We start from the raw sequence: 17,013 nt of genomic DNA on the forward strand, positions 1-17,013 counted from the left end.
GTCGACATGTTTGATTCTGAAGTGCTGCACTTGCTTATAAAAAGCACCAACGATAGGGTAGAAGCACCTTATCAGTTTTTGGATCACGACATTCTATGAAACGTACAAGAGCATCACTCTCTATTTCAAGATTTTGAATATAATTAGAAACACTAGGTTCCCTTCCATCTAGCTAGGCTCAGGCTTCCGCAACTAAGGCAATGGTCGTGCCAATTATCCTACTAAATTCTCTGAGCCAACATCCTGGACTGTCTCTGCGCACTACACCAGTTCAGTACGTCTGTTGCTATAACTTTGAAGAATCAGATATTAGATATTTGTGACACTCAGCAAAAAGTTTAACGCCCCAAGTGGTCTAGGATTGCATACAATGGTTTCCCACCATGGACAGAATTGCTTCTAAGCTTAATCCAGATTCAAGAATTCTTAAGAAAGCTGATCATTCACACCAATTTAGAAAGCATCTAGCAGTCTGCAAATTTCCCTGGTCTCTTTAGGCACCTAGATATCACTCAAACAGAGAGAGAGAGAGAGAGAGAGAGCCATTCTTCTGACACAGCTTTCTTGTGAACTTGTCCTCCTCAAAATTGATAGAGGGATGCAAGAACAAGAAATTTGATCTTTTCTTTCCTAAATCAGAATTCCAACAATTTCATTTTAAAAATAATCAAACAATCATAATATAATCCCTGTTCATATACAAAATGGAATCTTTAAACTAGCGATATTTCTACTGGCACCATGTTCACTGCTCTCGGCTATTTCCTTTAAGCTCATCCAAGATTTTTTCCTCCTTTTGCTGGAAGCACCGGCAGTTGCTTCCGCATCTGCACTTTCAGGTTGAGTGGGCCTCTTGGCCCCTGATCTACTCCTCTTTTGCCTCTTCCCATCAAGCAAAGTCTTTGTCAATGGAGTTGAAGGACCAACTTTGGCAAGCGTCTCAACCTTAACTGCAGGTGAACTCATCTGGCTTTCTTCCTTGGTCTCATCCCCACGTCCACTTCCCATGCCTTGGCCGTAAGACACTGGAGGTGCAGATTTTACAGGTTTGGAAATTGATTTGGCTTCCACGGGATATAACTCTTTCATGTGGCCTTTAGCAGTACCTCGTTTCAGATTCCTATGTGAACAAAAGTGGCACATGTATACAACATTGTTCTGAGTCAAAGTGACGGGTTTCCTTTGTCGGCGCCGTGTTTTTGCTCTACTCTTCTCAATCCGAATGGTGCAATTGTAGCCAGGTTGTAAAACAGTTTCGCATCTAACAAGCAAAAAAGTTGTTGATTAGGTCAGGTACTTTAGGCCCTCTAAAATCCTGACAAGATATTAAGTCAAGAAGAAAGAAAGGCAGAGGGCGGATCATGACTGAGATACACAAACTACAGCAGCAAGTACTTATTTAGACCCTCTGCTTAGATATTGGAACCGCTGAGATCAAGAATACCAATTATAACTGGCGACATAAAAAAAACCAAATTTCCTGCTTTGATTTTACATAGATTAGGCTTTGTTGATGTTTCGCTTTTCAAGAAAGGAAAAAAGATACTAAGTTCAATCAGCAGGGAGTACAACAGGCTGCGATGTGATGCTTGCAAAATGGGCACACGTCATCACAATTTTTTTTTTCCTTGAGAGAACAATAAGGGCATACCTTCACTCATCACATTTGATGTGTTAAAATGCGCTCGATGCAAGATGAGTACCGTTCATAACCAATAACTCTACTATAGTCCTTCATAGTGTAGAAACAATAAACTAAACAATGCGGATTGTACATAGTCACATCTTTAGAAACACAGAGATTCAAGACATGGAAGTGCAAACATACAAACCATGCAAGGGAGGACTAATTAGTGCCGGAAGCTACATAGAACACATTTATTTGGGCCTTTAGAAAAGACTCCTTTTTTTCTATATCCATTCTGTTGTTCAACATCATCTGCATATGTAATGGAAGTTGCCGATGTCTCAGACAATGACTTTGACACCATTCAGTTTTTCCAGGAGGTTCCTGTTGAATTAATGTTCAAGTGAATCTACTAAAGAATAGTGTGCTAAGCCTGCATAGGGTAAGACTATGAGCCTTGTCTGCCTTGCTTAAAAGTAACTCTACTACCTCCAAAGATCTACAAACATAATAATCATAGAGCTTATGCCTCCAGGAAGTATGCAGGTGCTATGACATAGTATGCCAAACCTTAGTCGAAAGAGTAATAAAAGTAAAAGGAAGCCATTCTAAACAATATTCGGCTGGATAAAATACCCACCAGGCTTAAGTCCTACGAAAGGAAGAGAAGGATCTTGAGAGACGATGGAGGACTATAACTGGAAAAGATAAAAAGAAAGCGAGGTTCTTGAGAAACGTCTCGTCTTTCCATTTATTGTTCATCATCTCAAATTCATTAGTCTCAGGAACCTAGGCTTGAAGAACTTGCTGACAAACATTCATATTCCCAAAAGCACTCGTTTATTCAACTACTTGCATTCCACCATTCGCAACTCAGTCCCATGCTTAAACCTACACACAAACTCCCCAACTTTGTCCCCCACGCCCCTTGAATTCCAGGAATTCGTCACTTCAGCAGTCTTACCAACAGCACAAATACATTCAAATAATTGGCTGGAAAAGCAACTCACATCTTTCGATCCTCACACTAGGATACTAGATAGAAAACATCACGGAACTTGTCCCAGCATCAAACCACCATTAGGGGAAGGGAGACAACAAAACAACAGTTATCTGTCTCCCAATTACTGGGATAAGCCTCCCAAACTATAGCACAAAGCACAATGAAACCTAATCATCCAACAAATTCCCACACCAACTCATTATTCGCATGGAGCTACAAAGCACAAGCATGGCAACACCCGATGGGCCAATCAATTCCATCTCTCAAACTTCCATCGACGAAAAAGCTTAAAAATTTCATCCGCAAAAACTTCACTTCCCAAATCTAACGTAAACAACAGGAAAAGAAAATTGAGAAAAACAGAAAAGGAGAAGAAAAGGAGCGACCTCTGGCAAGAAACGAGAGAAGGGTCAGGCGGGACCCCGAGGGACTCTCCGGCGGAGGCCAAGCGACGCCCGAAGAAGGCGCTCAGCGAGGGAACCGAACCCTCTCGGCCCGTCCACTCCGCCAACCTCCGCAGGTGCTGGAGCTTCAGGACCGACTTCGGATTAGCGGGAGCGCCGCCCTTGCCGGGCGGCTTCAGGCCGGCGGTCTCCTGTCTCAGCGTGATCGAGCCGCCGCCGCCGCCGCCGCCGCCGCGCGGCGCGCCGCCGTATGGTCGGCGGCGGGTCGTCTCCCGCTACCCCGTTTCCTGGCCATGCCTTGTTTCTCTCACGGGAATTTAGCCGAGCACCTGGCGGGCGGGTCTTCGAGCTTCGCTGCGTGAATTGAATTTATACTTCTGAAAAAGGGAGAAAGACCCTGAATAAATTTGAAAAAAAAAAATTTTAAAAAAAAAAAGGAAGGAAGAGGGCCCAACCGGGTTCGAACCGGTGACCTCTTGATCTGCAGTCAAATGCTCTACCACTGAGCTATGGACCCCTTGATGGCTGTGTTTACCATTTTTATTATTATATCAAATATTTGACAATGATTCGTCCGAGTCATCGTCTTTTAAGATGGGCGTCCCCATCAAAATACTATACATCAGGAAGATAATTATGAAGAATTTTTGGTCTGATCCCTTATTATAAGGGTTCTTTTTTTCTTTTTATTCTTTCCTTTTCTGAGTTTGTAATACTACACCATAACATACGATATGAGTTAGTATCAGAATTTTCTTATGGTAAATTTGTTGATATCTTGTTGAGATTTGGGTATTTTCTCAGCCTCCAGATTGAACGCAATTTTTGTATTCCTTCCCTTTAAAATGTAAGGACAGACCACATTGGATCATAATTCAAATTGGGGTCTCATTTGCCCTTTTTTTCATATTATTACAGTTTATGAATGACCAATAAATTAATAAAATAGTTACATTGACATGAACATACATATACATCAAATTTAAAGTTGGAAATTCGTCATCTTGACACCAAGATTGATAGTGGTCAATTTTCAAATTAGACAAGCTCACCGCATGATGAGATGGGCTTTCAAAAGCAATCGCATTATTTACATTAATCACATATATTTGACATTTGAATGATTATATATATATATAAATGGATCCGAAATCGCAATCCACAACATGGACCACCAGCCCCATATCGAGCCACTCTCATTGGCGAAATCCGCCTTTGGAAAATGCGTATTATACATATGAACAATCATGCAAACCGTACGACGGACACACGAAAAAACCCCATAATACTTACATAAATAGCCAAAAAAATGGCGTCACCATAGATCAATTTCCCCTGTTCAATCAGTTCTCCGCGACTTCATCTTCATCATATTCCTCAACTTCATCGGCCACAGCATCCTGGTACTGCTGATACTCCGAGACCAAGTCGTTCATGTTGCTCTCCGCCTCCGTGAACTCCATCTCGTCCATGCCCTCCCCCGTGTACCAGTGCAGGAAGGCCTTGCGCCGGAACATCACCGTGAACTGCTCCGACACGCGCCGGAACATCTCCTGGATCGACGTCGAGTTCCCCATGAAGGTCGACGACATGCGCAGCCCGGTCGGCGGGATGTCGCACACGCTCGACTTCACGTTGTTCGGGATCCACTCGACGAAGTAGGACGAGTTCTTGTTCTGGACGTTGAGCATCTGCTCGTCCACTTCCTTGGTGCTCATCTTGCCCCGGAACATGGCGGAGGCGGTCAGGTACCGGCCGTGCCGCGGGTCGGCGGCGCACATCATGTTCTTGGCGTCCCACATCTGCTGCGTGAGCTCGGGGATCGTGAGGGATCGGTACTGCTGCGAGCCCCGGGAGGTCAGCGGCGCGAAACCCACCATGAAGAAGTGGAGGCGCGGGAACGGGATCAGGTTCACGGCGAGCTTGCGGAGGTCGGAGTTGAGCTGGCCCGGGAACCGGAGGCAGCAAGTGACTCCACTCATGGTGGTTGAGATCAAATGGTTGAGATCGCCAACTGTTCGTGACATGTTAATGTGTACATTGCAGCTGTTAGAATAGACCAGAACACAGGGGACTTTAACTAACAAAACTAACAAGCCCCCAGAAACGGCAACTGATTTGAGCATTTTCAGGCTTACAGCTTGGGTTGATGAGTTTCAGGGTTCGGAAGCAGATGTCGTAGAGGGCCTCATTGTCAAGGACCATGCACTCGTCGGCGTTCTCAACGAGCTGGTGCACGGAGAGCGTGGCGTTGTACGGCTCGACCACGGTGTCGGACACCTTGGGCGAGGGGAAAACCGAGAAGGTCAGCATCATCCGGTCGGGGAACTCCTCCCTGATCTTGGAAATCAATAGCGTCCCCATCCCCGAGCCCGTCCCGCCTCCCAGGGAATGGCAAATCTGGAAGCCTGGTAATGGAGGTATGCATGAACATTGAGGGACACAGAACAATCTCTCTCGGCCTATAGATTGATTCAAAGAAATGACTAATGAGATCGTAAGTTATATATGCATACCTTGGAGGCAATCACAATTTTCCGCCTCTTTACGGACGACGTCGAGGACCGAATCGATCAGCTCAGCCCCCTCGGTGTAATGTCCCTTGGCCCAGTTATTGCCAGCTCCGTTCTGGCCAAAGACGAAGTTGTCCGGCCTAAAGATCCTTCCGTATGGCCCAGTGCGCAGGCTGTCCATAGTCCCCGGCTCGAGGTCCATCAGCACCGCCCGGGGGACATAGCGGCCCCCGCTCGCTTCATTGTAGTACACGTTCACTCGCTCGAGCTGGACATGAGAGTCACCAGTATAGTTCCCCGCGGCATCGATGCCGTGCTCCTCGCACACAACCTCCCAGAACTTGCCGCCGATCTGGTTGCCGCATTGGCCAGCTTGGACATGGAGGATTTCTCTCATCTTGAGCAAGATGAACTAGGCAAGATGGGAATCCTTCAAAAAAGGAGAAAGAGGTTTGGAATGAAATAGGAAGGGGTTCAGGGTTGGCCCTTTTGTAGGGGCAAGAAGATGGGGAAGTAGAGATATTTGTGACACTAATATATTTTCTAACATCATATAAACATTACAAGAAATAAACAAAAAGGTAGCTGCAAAATCATTAAGGAATTGTGCCTTTTCGCGTTGGAGGAGATGTCAAAATCAGGCAAGGAGTTCGTGAGCTGTATGGTTGGCGGGACAGCGAAGAATGGGGTTTGCTACTTAGGAACAATTGGACACAATCGATTTGAAATTTACCCAACATTTCTCATCTGTCAATTTGGTGTTCCAAACAAAAACAGCACAGTTCCCGTATCTGGCTCCAACCCCCTTCATGATTTCGTTTATTCTATCAGTGCTGTCCAAGTTTGCTTCTCATTATATTCACCTTGTCAAGGAGCATGATCATCATTCCATACATATTAATCTCACCTAACAGTCGCTGATCTTTGACCCCTAATGAGTAGCTAAATTCCCATGTAGCGCCTTTGTACGCGCGCCAGGTTGAAGTAAACCGAAAGACATGGTGCGATTTCTCTGTCCTTCGTCGTTCTGAAATCGAAAGCTGCCAATGAGGGACCTTTGGAGCCTGTTCATTAGGTTGCAAGTGGGTGTTGTTTGCATTGAAGAGGCAAGGGAGGAAATAGTTAAATGAGGCAGAGGAGATTATTGTACAGTTTGCACTAGTACTACATGTGCTGTAGAGATCACGTTAGGTGCTTCCTCGTTGTAATCAATTCCAGCAGTGCAGATTGAGAAGTTGACAGAAGGATGGGGGGCTTTTGGAATCTTTTAAAATCATTGGAGGCATGAGAGTCCCTACCTGAGTCTGTCTTCTCAATTTTCCTGATCAAGTACTCTGCTTCTGCCATGCCCTCCAAAAATCTCCTAGACGAGGTGGTTGGCCAATTGGGTGCTCCATCGGGCCAATGTGGATCCCACCAGGTCGAGTGGCGATCGAAATGATTGGCACGCTCGATCTCGAACCCAGCGCAAGCCTTCTAGGATAAGGTTTACTGATGTGGATGCTGGTGTTGGAGCATCCCTTTCCATGGCATCAGCACAAAATGTGCAGATGACTCTGTAATGAAGAGCTCTGCGAGGTGGGCATGGACTAACCTCCATGCTTGCTATCGCCAGAATAGTGCTGGGCGTTCCTCCCGACGCTTACACCGCACCTATCGAACCTATTTGGTGGATTTCGACGTGCGATATCTCGTGCACCTTTTTCCTCATGATTAGATTAGTCCCATGAATCTACTCAAGAGGTAATTTATGAGCACAGGACCCCCCCCCCAACATGTGGTCCCCCAAGTTCTCCTTGCACTATCACCTTTGCAATTTGTGGGTGTGGCATGAAGAAGAATTGATGACATGACCAAGTTACTGGAACATAGCAGGAATATTTCTAATTGAAGTCACCTACGGGTTACATTTGAAGCATAAATAATCTCTCTATAGGGTAGTAAGTTACTGGTCAGGTGTACGTAATCTTTAATTCTCGATCAATGCAGAACCCAAATGATAAACACGCTTAAAATGAAGAAACAAGCGAACCGGAGAAATTTTTAACTTTTGGAATTGGGTGTGATCCGTGTAGCTGCAAATGAATGAGAGACATAAAATGACTTAAGCTTACGGTGACGAAATTGAGACTAGTGCTTGTTCTTCTTTCAAGACTTAAAGCACTGCCTCAACCTTGAGACTAAGAAAAGAGTACATTTTCTGGTGGAATACTGATCCACTGCTCATCAGATAGGTCATAAATTTGCTGACATGAGTTGTAGAAAAACTCGCCAAATTCAATAATCAAAGTAGACCCGAAATTGTGTTTGTGGGACTTATTTATTTATTCATTTATTATCATTTATAATCCATGGGGCTCATGTGCGGAAAACCTAGCTATCTGGAAGTCTATATAATACCATGCAAGCCTAACGAAGCAACTAAATTGGCCTTTGGTATGTGCTGATGGCTTTAACCCGGGGTAATTTGCAAGTGGTTAGTGGGATTTTAACGGGTAATGTTTATTCCTAAGTTAGGAATCTTCCGACGTTCCAACCGACCGTATCAACTAATTTATTGAATATCAATACACTCAATTCTCTCTTGTCAAAAGGAGTGCAAGTATCATAGGTGGATCACTTCAAAATCAACTTTGAAGTGTACTAGGGTTTCTGTGTTGAATCTCCTTCTTGAGGTTGTTTCGTAACAGTAGTAAGCCTCGATCACGATAAAACAGCTAGTGGGACAGAAGTTCAGTAGCAAACTTGCGCGCAGGTGAATTAGATACTTAAGAGCTAGGCCCATCAGTTAAATTGCCGACACGAGTTGACCCATTAAAAGCTATTAAGCACATTTAGAGCTGGCAATTCTTGTTGTGACGTGCATCGAAATGGGGATATAATACACAGATATGAACATGAACTGTACGGATTACTCCGCGAGAGACAATGAAACCGGATTTCTAAAGTTCGGATTAATATTTTGTAAAGGGATACAATGATTGATATCGAAAAGAAAGAAGAACAATGGAAACGTCATGAGATGCCTCATGAGATAATTAATACATGATGACTTATTACGCCCATTGCTACATTAAAGACTACAAATAAAAGGCCAATCAGAAGATAAACACATAGGGTTGAATCCAAAGGACTACCGAAACTTGTGTTCAGTAACTCTCTAGAACTTCAGTACAATAACTCCTCGAAAACGGGATCGACTGATTGTCCCCATTTTCCATTGTACATCTCCAGAAGCTTCTCGGCTGGTGTCACCCCTGCATTAAACAATCATCCGCCATCCGTCACAATTCAGCTGATTAGACATGTATCGCAAAGCCAGGGATCTGGGCCCATCAACCCTTAAGGGACCAAGACAACGATTGAGGGCCAACCAACTTCAGCCCCATTGATTAGACAGCTAGAGTCAAGATGGATGACTGGTCACATGGTTTCAGGGAAAGAAAAAAAGCAAACATCATTTGATCTTCACCAGATTTGATGTTTATCCACTAGGGAAAAGACACAAACAACCCTGAACTTTGGCCCTATGTGTAATTTGATCCCTTAACTTGTAATTTGTTCAATGTAGTTCTTGAACTTTAAGCCAATCTATAATGTAGTCCATAAACTTTTAATTTATTCAATGCAATCCCTGAACTTTAGGTGCATGTTCAACGTTGTCTCTGAACTACATGAAAATATTCAATGTAGTCCCTAATGGTACCGTACTGAAGAGTGAATAAACAGTCACTTCACATGCAATGACACGAGACAGAAGTCCATGGTCAGCTTATCACTGTACTTGGCCAGTCCACAGGTAGCTTAAGTATCCCAAAAGGCAAAAGATGCACTAGCATAGTTGACATTTGGGAGAACCAATCGTGTAAATCTAACCCACACAAGTATGCATGTGCATGCTTGCATAACTTTTCCTTGCTAAGCATATGCAGGCACGTATCTAAGTATGTTACACGGCATGCGCATATGACGGATAAGCTAGTCACCTGTTCTCACCACCTCTTTCACCTCATTCAAGAATCCCGACTCCTTAAAGCCTCGTCTCTCCAAGCCATCCTGTAGAGAACCAATTATCATCAGGAAGTGGTGACTGAAACAGCAATAACTGAACAACAAGAAGTGCCCAAAAGATACCTTTGCCAACTGCACAACATATTCGGCAATATGCCTCAAGTACCCATCTCGAAAAGGAGTTTTTAAACCAGTCTTTGGGACCTGTTCAATGAATATCAAGACAGATTTAAACACACTAATGGAACACTGTAGAGGGAGACTGGCAGTCAGCATGAAAGCTTGGATATAAAGGCAAGACACCTAGCTATTTTGAAGGGAATGAAGAGTCGGAGTTAAAACTTGGATACCAAGTTATTTGCAGTTCATCATGTAATTTGAGGACAGGCAGTGCAGGCCCATACAGTGAATATTGTGCTAAAAGCAAAAATACCAGCAAAACAGGATTAGCCTGACCAAGAAAGAGAACAGGTGAATGGATAGGCTGACATCCTGCTGTCAGAAGAGAAATAAGGCCACAGTTGCAGCCAGCGCAAGAAGAGATTTGACTTATAAACCCTAGCAGTTTACTGCACTATAATTTCTGCATAGGCAGCGGCAAGACAAAAAGAGGATCAAGTTCCCAAACAGAGAGATCACAGGCATGACATGCTTAAGTAAGGTCTACCGCCCTTTATTATCAGAAAATGAACCTCCTTGCCAGATCATTTTCCTGTATAACACTCTCATCTCACATTCATAGATGAAGCAAGCCAATGCTGGTGCCCAAGTACGCTTGTGCAATGGCAAGGATAAGCAGGACACCATGTTACCTTATTTCTCAACATCTGCCTTTCTTCTGGGGTCCAGTCTGCAACCATGTCTAGGACATTCTGCAGCGAAACTTCATCATATAGCAGACCCACCTGGTAGAAGAACAGAAACAAAATTATATAGCACAGATAGATTCCAGAAGCTTGAAATATGACATCTCAAACTGCTGATCAATATGGATTAATCCCATCGGACGTTCACTATTGGTTATGCACCAAATGAATGGCTGCAAGCAATCAAATCAATGAGTAAGCCTACCCAAAAAGCTGGCAGGGCACATAGCCTCCTCCAAGGTCCTCCATCAGCACCTCTCATCTCTAAATATCTCTTCAACCTGACCTGAATAAAATAAGTAACAGAGGATACTTCACTATGTGGTGATCGGGGAGGAGAAAAATTGAAGCATGTGATTGGAACGTCTATTGTAACCTCAGGAAATATTGTTGTCAAATGGTTCTCCCAGTCATTCAGAGTTGGAAGTTCACCCGGAATACAAGGGAGTTTACCCGCCAAAAAATCCTGCAATCATGTAATACCATTAAAACTAGTTGCAACAAGAAGCAGGCTATGACACTAAAAAGCACAAAGGGGTTGGGAGGGTTGGAATTTGATGAAGAAAGCTTCAAGTTACTAGACTACTAGGGATAGATTAAAACCCGGAATGACATCCCAGTACAGTCTATGTACTTCTTCTTCCGATAGACAAAATACATTGGAACATCAAGAGCATAATCAACATACTGCTCAAACCTGCACCGATTATGACAAAAATCACCACTGGTTTTCTTCAGGAAAGATCAGGCTGTGAAGCAAACAACGATAAAATGCATGAACAATGAAGTTAACTTATTAAAACGTGATTATGAAAGTTGCCTATATAACTCTTGATTGAGTAATATAAGGTCAGATCAACAATCATCATAAATAGCATGGCCTTCATTTCAAGACCAAATAATTTACATCAAAGATGGGATCGAAGGAAAATAGAAACAAACATATATGGACGGATGAAGTACTTAATTCCACCACAACAACCAAAAAAAACAAAATCTACTGATTTTTCAACAAGGTAAATTAAAGAAAGAAAAACTTACCCAAAGGAGTCATCAAAAACAAACGGAAGCATGCCAGCCCGGTTATTATCTGTATCAGTCCAAATTTGGCTGTTTAAAGATTAAGAAGAAATTAGAAGCCTTTTAAAGAAGTCAATGAGGAAATGAACAATGGTTGATGACTTTTTTGAACCTTCTCATGCTAAGAAAACCATTTGGTTTTCCTTCGGTGAAAGGTGAATTGGCAAACAGAGCTGTCGCTATCTGTTTTTTTCACAACTGGTCAGTAATGTTACATTCAAGAATTTCTGGAATAGATATCAAGTATTAGCAATTCTCACAGGCTGCAAAGCAAGACCAACTCGAAATTTTCTGATCATATCGGCTTCAGAACTGAAGTCCAGATTGACCTAAAGAGCATACATTAGAATAAACAGAAGTTAAACTTTGACTAGACTGGAAACCATATAACCAGTGAAAGAGCAGACTTCAAAATTTTGATCGGAAAAAGTTACACAAGAAATTATCTCACCTGAACTGTGCATGTCCGGAACATCATATCAAGACCAAGGGAGCCGACCTTAGGCATGTAATTCCTCATAATCTCATATCTTCCCTGAGCCAAATATTTTGTCAGTATGCAACTAGTAGAAGTATTCAAATAGAAATGGCAGCACCAAGAGAAGTAGTATTCTTGGCTTCTAAATCTAAGCAACTTAAAATGAATGATATAGATGATGAAGAAGAAGATTTGAAGATGTTCAAGTGAAGGCAGGAAATGCAAACCCAAAACTGATAAAAATGACAGAGTTATATGAACACCAGAAAACGGTAAAAGGTTCCACACCCACACAAAACCTTGTTCTACACACTGTCAATAGCAGCTTATGAGGTAGACCTTAGCTCTTATGTAAACTTTTCAAGAATCTACAATAGACATATAATGTCATTTCCAACTTGTAAGTATTCCTCTCATGACGCTCATGATAAGGCTCAATAGATGCAGATCTTCACATTTTACTTGTTATGTGAATTAGAGACACAAGTATTTTATATGCTCCAAAGGTTTCCATGAGAACAAGTTGTGCACACACATCAACCTAAGCACAAAATTAAGCAAACATGCCAGTCAAAAAGTTGAAACATATTTATATATTAAAAAAAAAAAACAAAAACAAAAAAACAATGCCATGCCATTGTGATTCTATCATAGCAAGGCATTCAAATTATGACCATAGACCATTTAAATAATCACATGTCCAAACCATTGTTGCAAAACAATAAGTGCTCATGATGTACTTTAAAAGTAATTATATAATTACAGTACTATAAAAATGAAAAAAAAAACATATATATTAAAAAGGCATATTATAGCAAGATCTTTTCCCTTTTTAAACTATATAATCATCTACAAGCCCATTAATACCTTTGGCATCACAGGTATATCTTTGAGTCCCCATTTAGGCTGAAAGCCGATTCCCAAGAAACCTATTCCCATCTCTTCTGCAACAGCTTTTACCTGCAATGAATATGGTAAAAGGAGAACATGACTCCACCTGGATGCTGTAAATAAGAAAGGACAGCATGATGTAGTGGTTTCCTTTTCCAGAGGTTAATGCTCATATGCAGTAACAGAGACATCTGCATCCGAGATGGAAGTTAAAAATAAGAAGGTAAGTAAACAGGAGAACAGAAACTGTCTCCTTAAATTAAGATCATGAGAGACCTCAACCATCACAAGGAAGTTGTAGAGTTGAGAAATGTCTCCTCGAGAATATTGGTTTGAAAGCACATGCTTCGTCAAAGATAAGTCCATCATAGGCTAATCCAGTACACAATCTTCTCATATCCACTGACCTGGTAAAGGTGCGAATTAACTTCAGCACAAGTTTGATGCAGAGTTTCAAGAGGTGCGCCACTAAGCTCAAATTGACCACCAGGCTCCAATGATATACTTTGCTTCCCCTGGCCCAAATTTTTTCGTGATTTCACCATATAAAGTAAACCTCAACTGAACAATCAACGTATACTTTTTTTAAATTCAGTATACATACTCAGGTAAGAAAAGTACCTGTTTTAGTCCTATTATGTAGTCGCCTTCCATTATTTTTTCCCAGTCAAATCTTTCGGAAATGCCATAAAGCAACTCAGAAATTTGTTCATACTTCATGGGACGTAAAGTCTGAATCTCAAAGCCAAATTTCTCATGTTCGGTTCCTATTCTGCAGTTAAACATGATTAAGTTGCATACCGAGGCAATAACTGAAGCAAGAACAAAATCAAAACGTTGACATTCAGACTATGAAATTAGAAAAAGTTCATATCTGTACGGAAGCAAAGTCAAAGGCTATATGGGACTTCAGTTTTTCGGCGATTCAATATTCACATGAAATTGTTATCTCCACATACATGGGCATAGTTCCATTTGGCCACTATCATGGCAACAAGATACTGACAGATAAATTGACAAACACACTGCAGAAGTCAACCAACTTAGCAATACCAAATGAACAATAGCACAGAATATGAGCAATGATGCTTTCCTCCCTTGGGGTAATTATTAGAAAACGAGTTCTTCGAAGGAAAAAGCACGAGTCAGTTTTATCTTTCCACATTCTGCGACTCTGGTCTGAAGCTAAACATACTCAGCAAACTTAGGGGATGAAGGATTAATACACAATAAGGGAGTTAAGATGATAGCAGATCAAGCTACTGCCTGTAACACAGTAAACATACAAGTGAAAGCAATAGAGTTGAAACAGTCCTAGGAGATCACATCACCTCAAATGAAAAACTAAATTAGTTTTCAAAGATACCAATATCAGCCAAAAGAATAACAAAGAAAGAACCAGGACCCTTCACCAGCGTCTCGACATGAAATAAATAGCATAACCTTACAGAGCACTCATTTTGATGAGACATGAACTCTACCTCCATTTTTCCTTGGGCTTGCATCCAGAGGCAAGATATGCTATGAGATCCTCTTTGGTTAGCGGTTCTGTTGCAACTGCTACATCTTCTGTGGGAGGACTAGCAGCAACTATGACCTGACGTCTCCTCTTGCAGCCCCTGGAAACATCATCTATACGAAGAGCGTGTGCGATCTTGGACGAACAACGTGAGGAGGAAGGAAAATTGAGGCACATCATTTTCGTTCTGGCCGTCTCAACGTTATTAATCGGGCCAAAAACCAGATCATAACCCGATCGGCTCCGCATTATCTCGTTCCCGAGTTTGCATGAGGGACCAGCATTGGATATGAGTGCCATGGTTTGCCTGTCACAGTACAGTTAATTTGCCACATCAGAAAGACGCGAAACTGATACCTTCATCACTATCCAGCACAATCAATCGCATTAGTTCGTATACACCAAATCTATTTAGATTAAATCCGAACCAAGATACGGCGATCAAGGAAGTTTTCAGGACTTCATCAGAAAAAATGAGACGCGACATCTTCGATGGATCGAGTAACTAGCAAAGACATGCATTGACATTAGATCACGAGATACTCTTGCGCAATCAAACTACTGCTTCGCGTCCTGCTTCTCGCTTTTATCGTCAAAATCGATTGCGAGAGCCTATTATACTCGATAAAAAATAAAAATAAAAATCAGAACATCATCTGCAAAGAGACGGCGGAGAAACCGCATCGCCTCGCCTTCATGCCGAACCAACATTTCGGTACACGACCGTGGATTAAACCGAGCAGCACCACACAAGCACGCTCGATTCCGGCCAAAAAAAAAAAAAAACTCATCTCCCCCCCCCGCCCCCGGTGTTTCCGCCGTCGCTCCTTCATGAAGGAATCATCAAACCAGAGGCGAAGATCGTCCCGACGCGAGAACTCAGAAGAAACCACCACGCATGCACCGCCCCGAGGGAAATCCATCGCAAACGCGCGATGACAACGGGACGGACAGCACGGGCCGCGAACCGCACGATCGACCGAGCAACAAGCGCCCCGGCTCGCCGGAGCGGACGGAAAGGAAACTCGCGGAAAACGACGGACGAACCAGAGGCCGGCTCGCCGCCGCGCCGGGCGGCGGAGCAGGGAGGATTTACCTTGTCGTCGGCAGAGGAATCCGGCGTCTAGGGCTCGATCGCTGGCCGAGAGAGACGGCGGAGCGGCAGTGGCGTTGAACTCTCCTTCTCTGCTTTCTTCTTCTTCATCATCTGCTTCAATGGCCACTTTATATTCCTTTTCTTTTTCTCCCCCCATTTTCGGGTTTATTTTTATTTTTATTTTTACTTGATTTATTCCGTGCTGGATAGGAACTTGGGAGGACCGGGTGGGAAAAGGGAAGGAAGGGGTGCGGTCGCTCCTTTTTGCTTTTCCGTGGTCCCACCCATTAGGCTGCGACACGTCAGCGCGCACGGAGAGATTCTGCGGAAGCGATATCGCATCTTTGCTCGTTGCCGGGCCCCACCACGAACCGGAGCCGTTCCTTTTCTTTGATTTCATCATTAAGGCGCGAGCACCCGCCACATATTAATGATTCTGTCCCAAGCGATTAATTGAAAAAAAAGATTACATAATAAAATTGCCAATTTCGATGCCTAATAATCAGCGTCTTAATATTCCAAATTTTCTTTGATTAGACATATTCAACGGATGCGTCGAAAAACCAGTTAACTTGACACGACTCTTCCTTTCGATATGGCCTTAATTTTTCAGCATTAATAAAGGTTTCCTTATCCGGTCGCCGTAAAAATTAGTACGGTGATTCGAATCATTTCCTAGGTTTCTTTCTTCTCGCTTGTCCCTCGACAAGATGAGGAAAGAAATCTGTCCTTGCCTATTCCAAAACGAGCATAATTATTCAATTTGAAAAATTGTCCTAAAAGTTGTTAACATATCTTACAACTACAAATTTGGTCATGAATTTTTTGATCGTGCCAATTTAACTATAAAGACTTCGATGATTTGTAATTTAGTTATTCTGATGAATTATTCAAGTAATAAGTTTATAACTAAATTAGTGAATTTTCAAAATGCTTAAAACTAAGTTGACAAATCATTAAAATGTTCAAAATTAAATTAGCACTTAAATTGGTCGTCATATAATAAGTTAAAGACATTTTAAATAATTATCCCTGATTCAACCAAATCATTATTCTCTTTTTACAAATAGAAATGCTGGACTTTTACCGTTCATGCATTGACATCTAAATTCACTCATCTATCTCGAAAAAAAAAATTTTTTTTTTCGTTGGCAATGAAAAGTATTATTGAGGTTTTGGCAGACCGTTCTTTTCAAGGGAATTTCCAGGAAACCTTCGATGCACCACGGACTGGACACTCCAACGCTGAGTCAATAGGTCAACATAAGATACCCTTTCTTTTTTTTCTTTCTTATTTTATGTCTGGGGATATTTTAGTTGTGCCTGCAAGCATATAGGAATTTGTGCTGAAGATTCCCCGAGCGTCCCCCTCATGATTTGTCAAATTTTAATAATCGAGATGCTGTCCCCAAAGTTTAATTATCTCTATTTTAATATTCAATGTCGCGAAGCGATGTCACTCGACTGATTGAGGGAAGACTAGCGGGAGCGTCACCTCCGTACTATTGGGATGCTTGATGCCTAA

The 17,013-nt window shown here is 42.3% G+C and overlaps 3 protein-coding genes and 1 non-coding gene across 4 annotated transcripts; all 4 read right to left on the reverse strand.

The window, feature by feature from the left end:
* Nucleotides 1-548: 548 nt before the first annotated feature.
* LOC104441747 lies at nt 549-4,218 on the reverse strand. The gene is made up of 3 exons (XM_010054958.3): nt 4,201-4,218; nt 3,017-3,309; nt 549-1,261 (listed from the first exon to the last, which is right to left on the reverse strand). The coding sequence occupies exons 1-3, from the start codon at nt 4,216-4,218 to the stop codon at nt 694-696; spliced, it is 879 nt and encodes a 292-aa protein (XP_010053260.2). The 3' UTR covers nt 549-693.
* TRNAC-GCA lies at nt 3,480-3,551 on the reverse strand. Its single transcript has one exon. It is a non-coding gene; the product is annotated as a tRNA-Cys (tRNA).
* Nucleotides 4,101-6,054, reverse strand: LOC104443121 (tubulin beta chain). The gene is made up of 3 exons (XM_010056473.3): nt 5,551-6,054; nt 5,173-5,442; nt 4,101-5,048 (listed from the first exon to the last, which is right to left on the reverse strand). The coding sequence occupies exons 1-3, from the start codon at nt 5,942-5,944 to the stop codon at nt 4,378-4,380; spliced, it is 1,335 nt and encodes a 444-aa protein (XP_010054775.2). The 5' UTR covers nt 5,945-6,054; the 3' UTR covers nt 4,101-4,377.
* Nucleotides 6,055-8,471: 2,417 nt separating this feature from the next.
* Nucleotides 8,472-15,642, reverse strand: LOC104441749 (glutamate--cysteine ligase, chloroplastic). The gene is made up of 16 exons (XM_010054960.2): nt 15,489-15,642; nt 14,355-14,699; nt 13,495-13,645; nt 13,281-13,388; nt 12,850-12,942; nt 11,956-12,039; nt 11,765-11,833; nt 11,617-11,687; nt 11,466-11,534; nt 11,028-11,121; nt 10,801-10,890; nt 10,630-10,710; nt 10,371-10,463; nt 9,682-9,762; nt 9,534-9,603; nt 8,472-8,804 (listed from the first exon to the last, which is right to left on the reverse strand). Exons 2-16 carry the CDS (start codon nt 14,690-14,692, stop codon nt 8,716-8,718), a joined length of 1,581 nt encoding a protein of 526 aa, XP_010053262.1. The 5' UTR covers nt 14,693-14,699; nt 15,489-15,642; the 3' UTR covers nt 8,472-8,715.
* Nucleotides 15,643-17,013: the final 1,371 nt, after the last annotated feature.

Source organism: Eucalyptus grandis, chromosome 4, assembly GCF_016545825.1.
Source record: "Eucalyptus grandis isolate ANBG69807.140 chromosome 4, ASM1654582v1, whole genome shotgun sequence".
Lineage (NCBI taxonomy): Eukaryota > Viridiplantae > Streptophyta > Magnoliopsida > Myrtales > Myrtaceae > Eucalyptus > Eucalyptus grandis.

Excerpts from the sequence above, each read along its gene's own strand:
- LOC104441747 (XM_010054958.3), bottom strand. Across the intron at positions 1,262-3,016 it reads TCTCTCGTTTCTTGCCAGAG|ATGCGAAACTGTTTTACAAC; the intron begins GTCGCTCCTTTT and ends TTTGCTTGTTAG.
- LOC104443121 (XM_010056473.3), bottom strand. The coding sequence starts at position 5,944 with ATGAGAGAAATCCTCCATGTCCAAGCTGGCCAATGCGGCAACCAGATC. Across the intron at positions 5,443-5,550 it reads AAATTGTGATTGCCTCCAAG|GCTTCCAGATTTGCCATTCC; the intron begins GTATGCATATAT and ends CTCCATTACCAG. Across the intron at positions 5,049-5,172 it reads GAAACTCATCAACCCAAGCT|TTGGCGATCTCAACCATTTG; the intron begins GTAAGCCTGAAA and ends TGTCACGAACAG.
- LOC104441749 (XM_010054960.2), bottom strand. The coding sequence starts at position 14,692 with ATGGCACTCATATCCAATGCTGGTCCCTCATGCAAACTCGGGAACGAG. Across the intron at positions 11,535-11,616 it reads GGTTTTCTTAGCATGAGAAG|CCAAATTTGGACTGATACAG; the intron begins GTTCAAAAAAGT and ends ATCTTTAAACAG. Across the intron at positions 10,464-10,629 it reads GTGCCCTGCCAGCTTTTTGG|GTGGGTCTGCTATATGATGA; the intron begins GTAGGCTTACTC and ends TTCTTCTACCAG.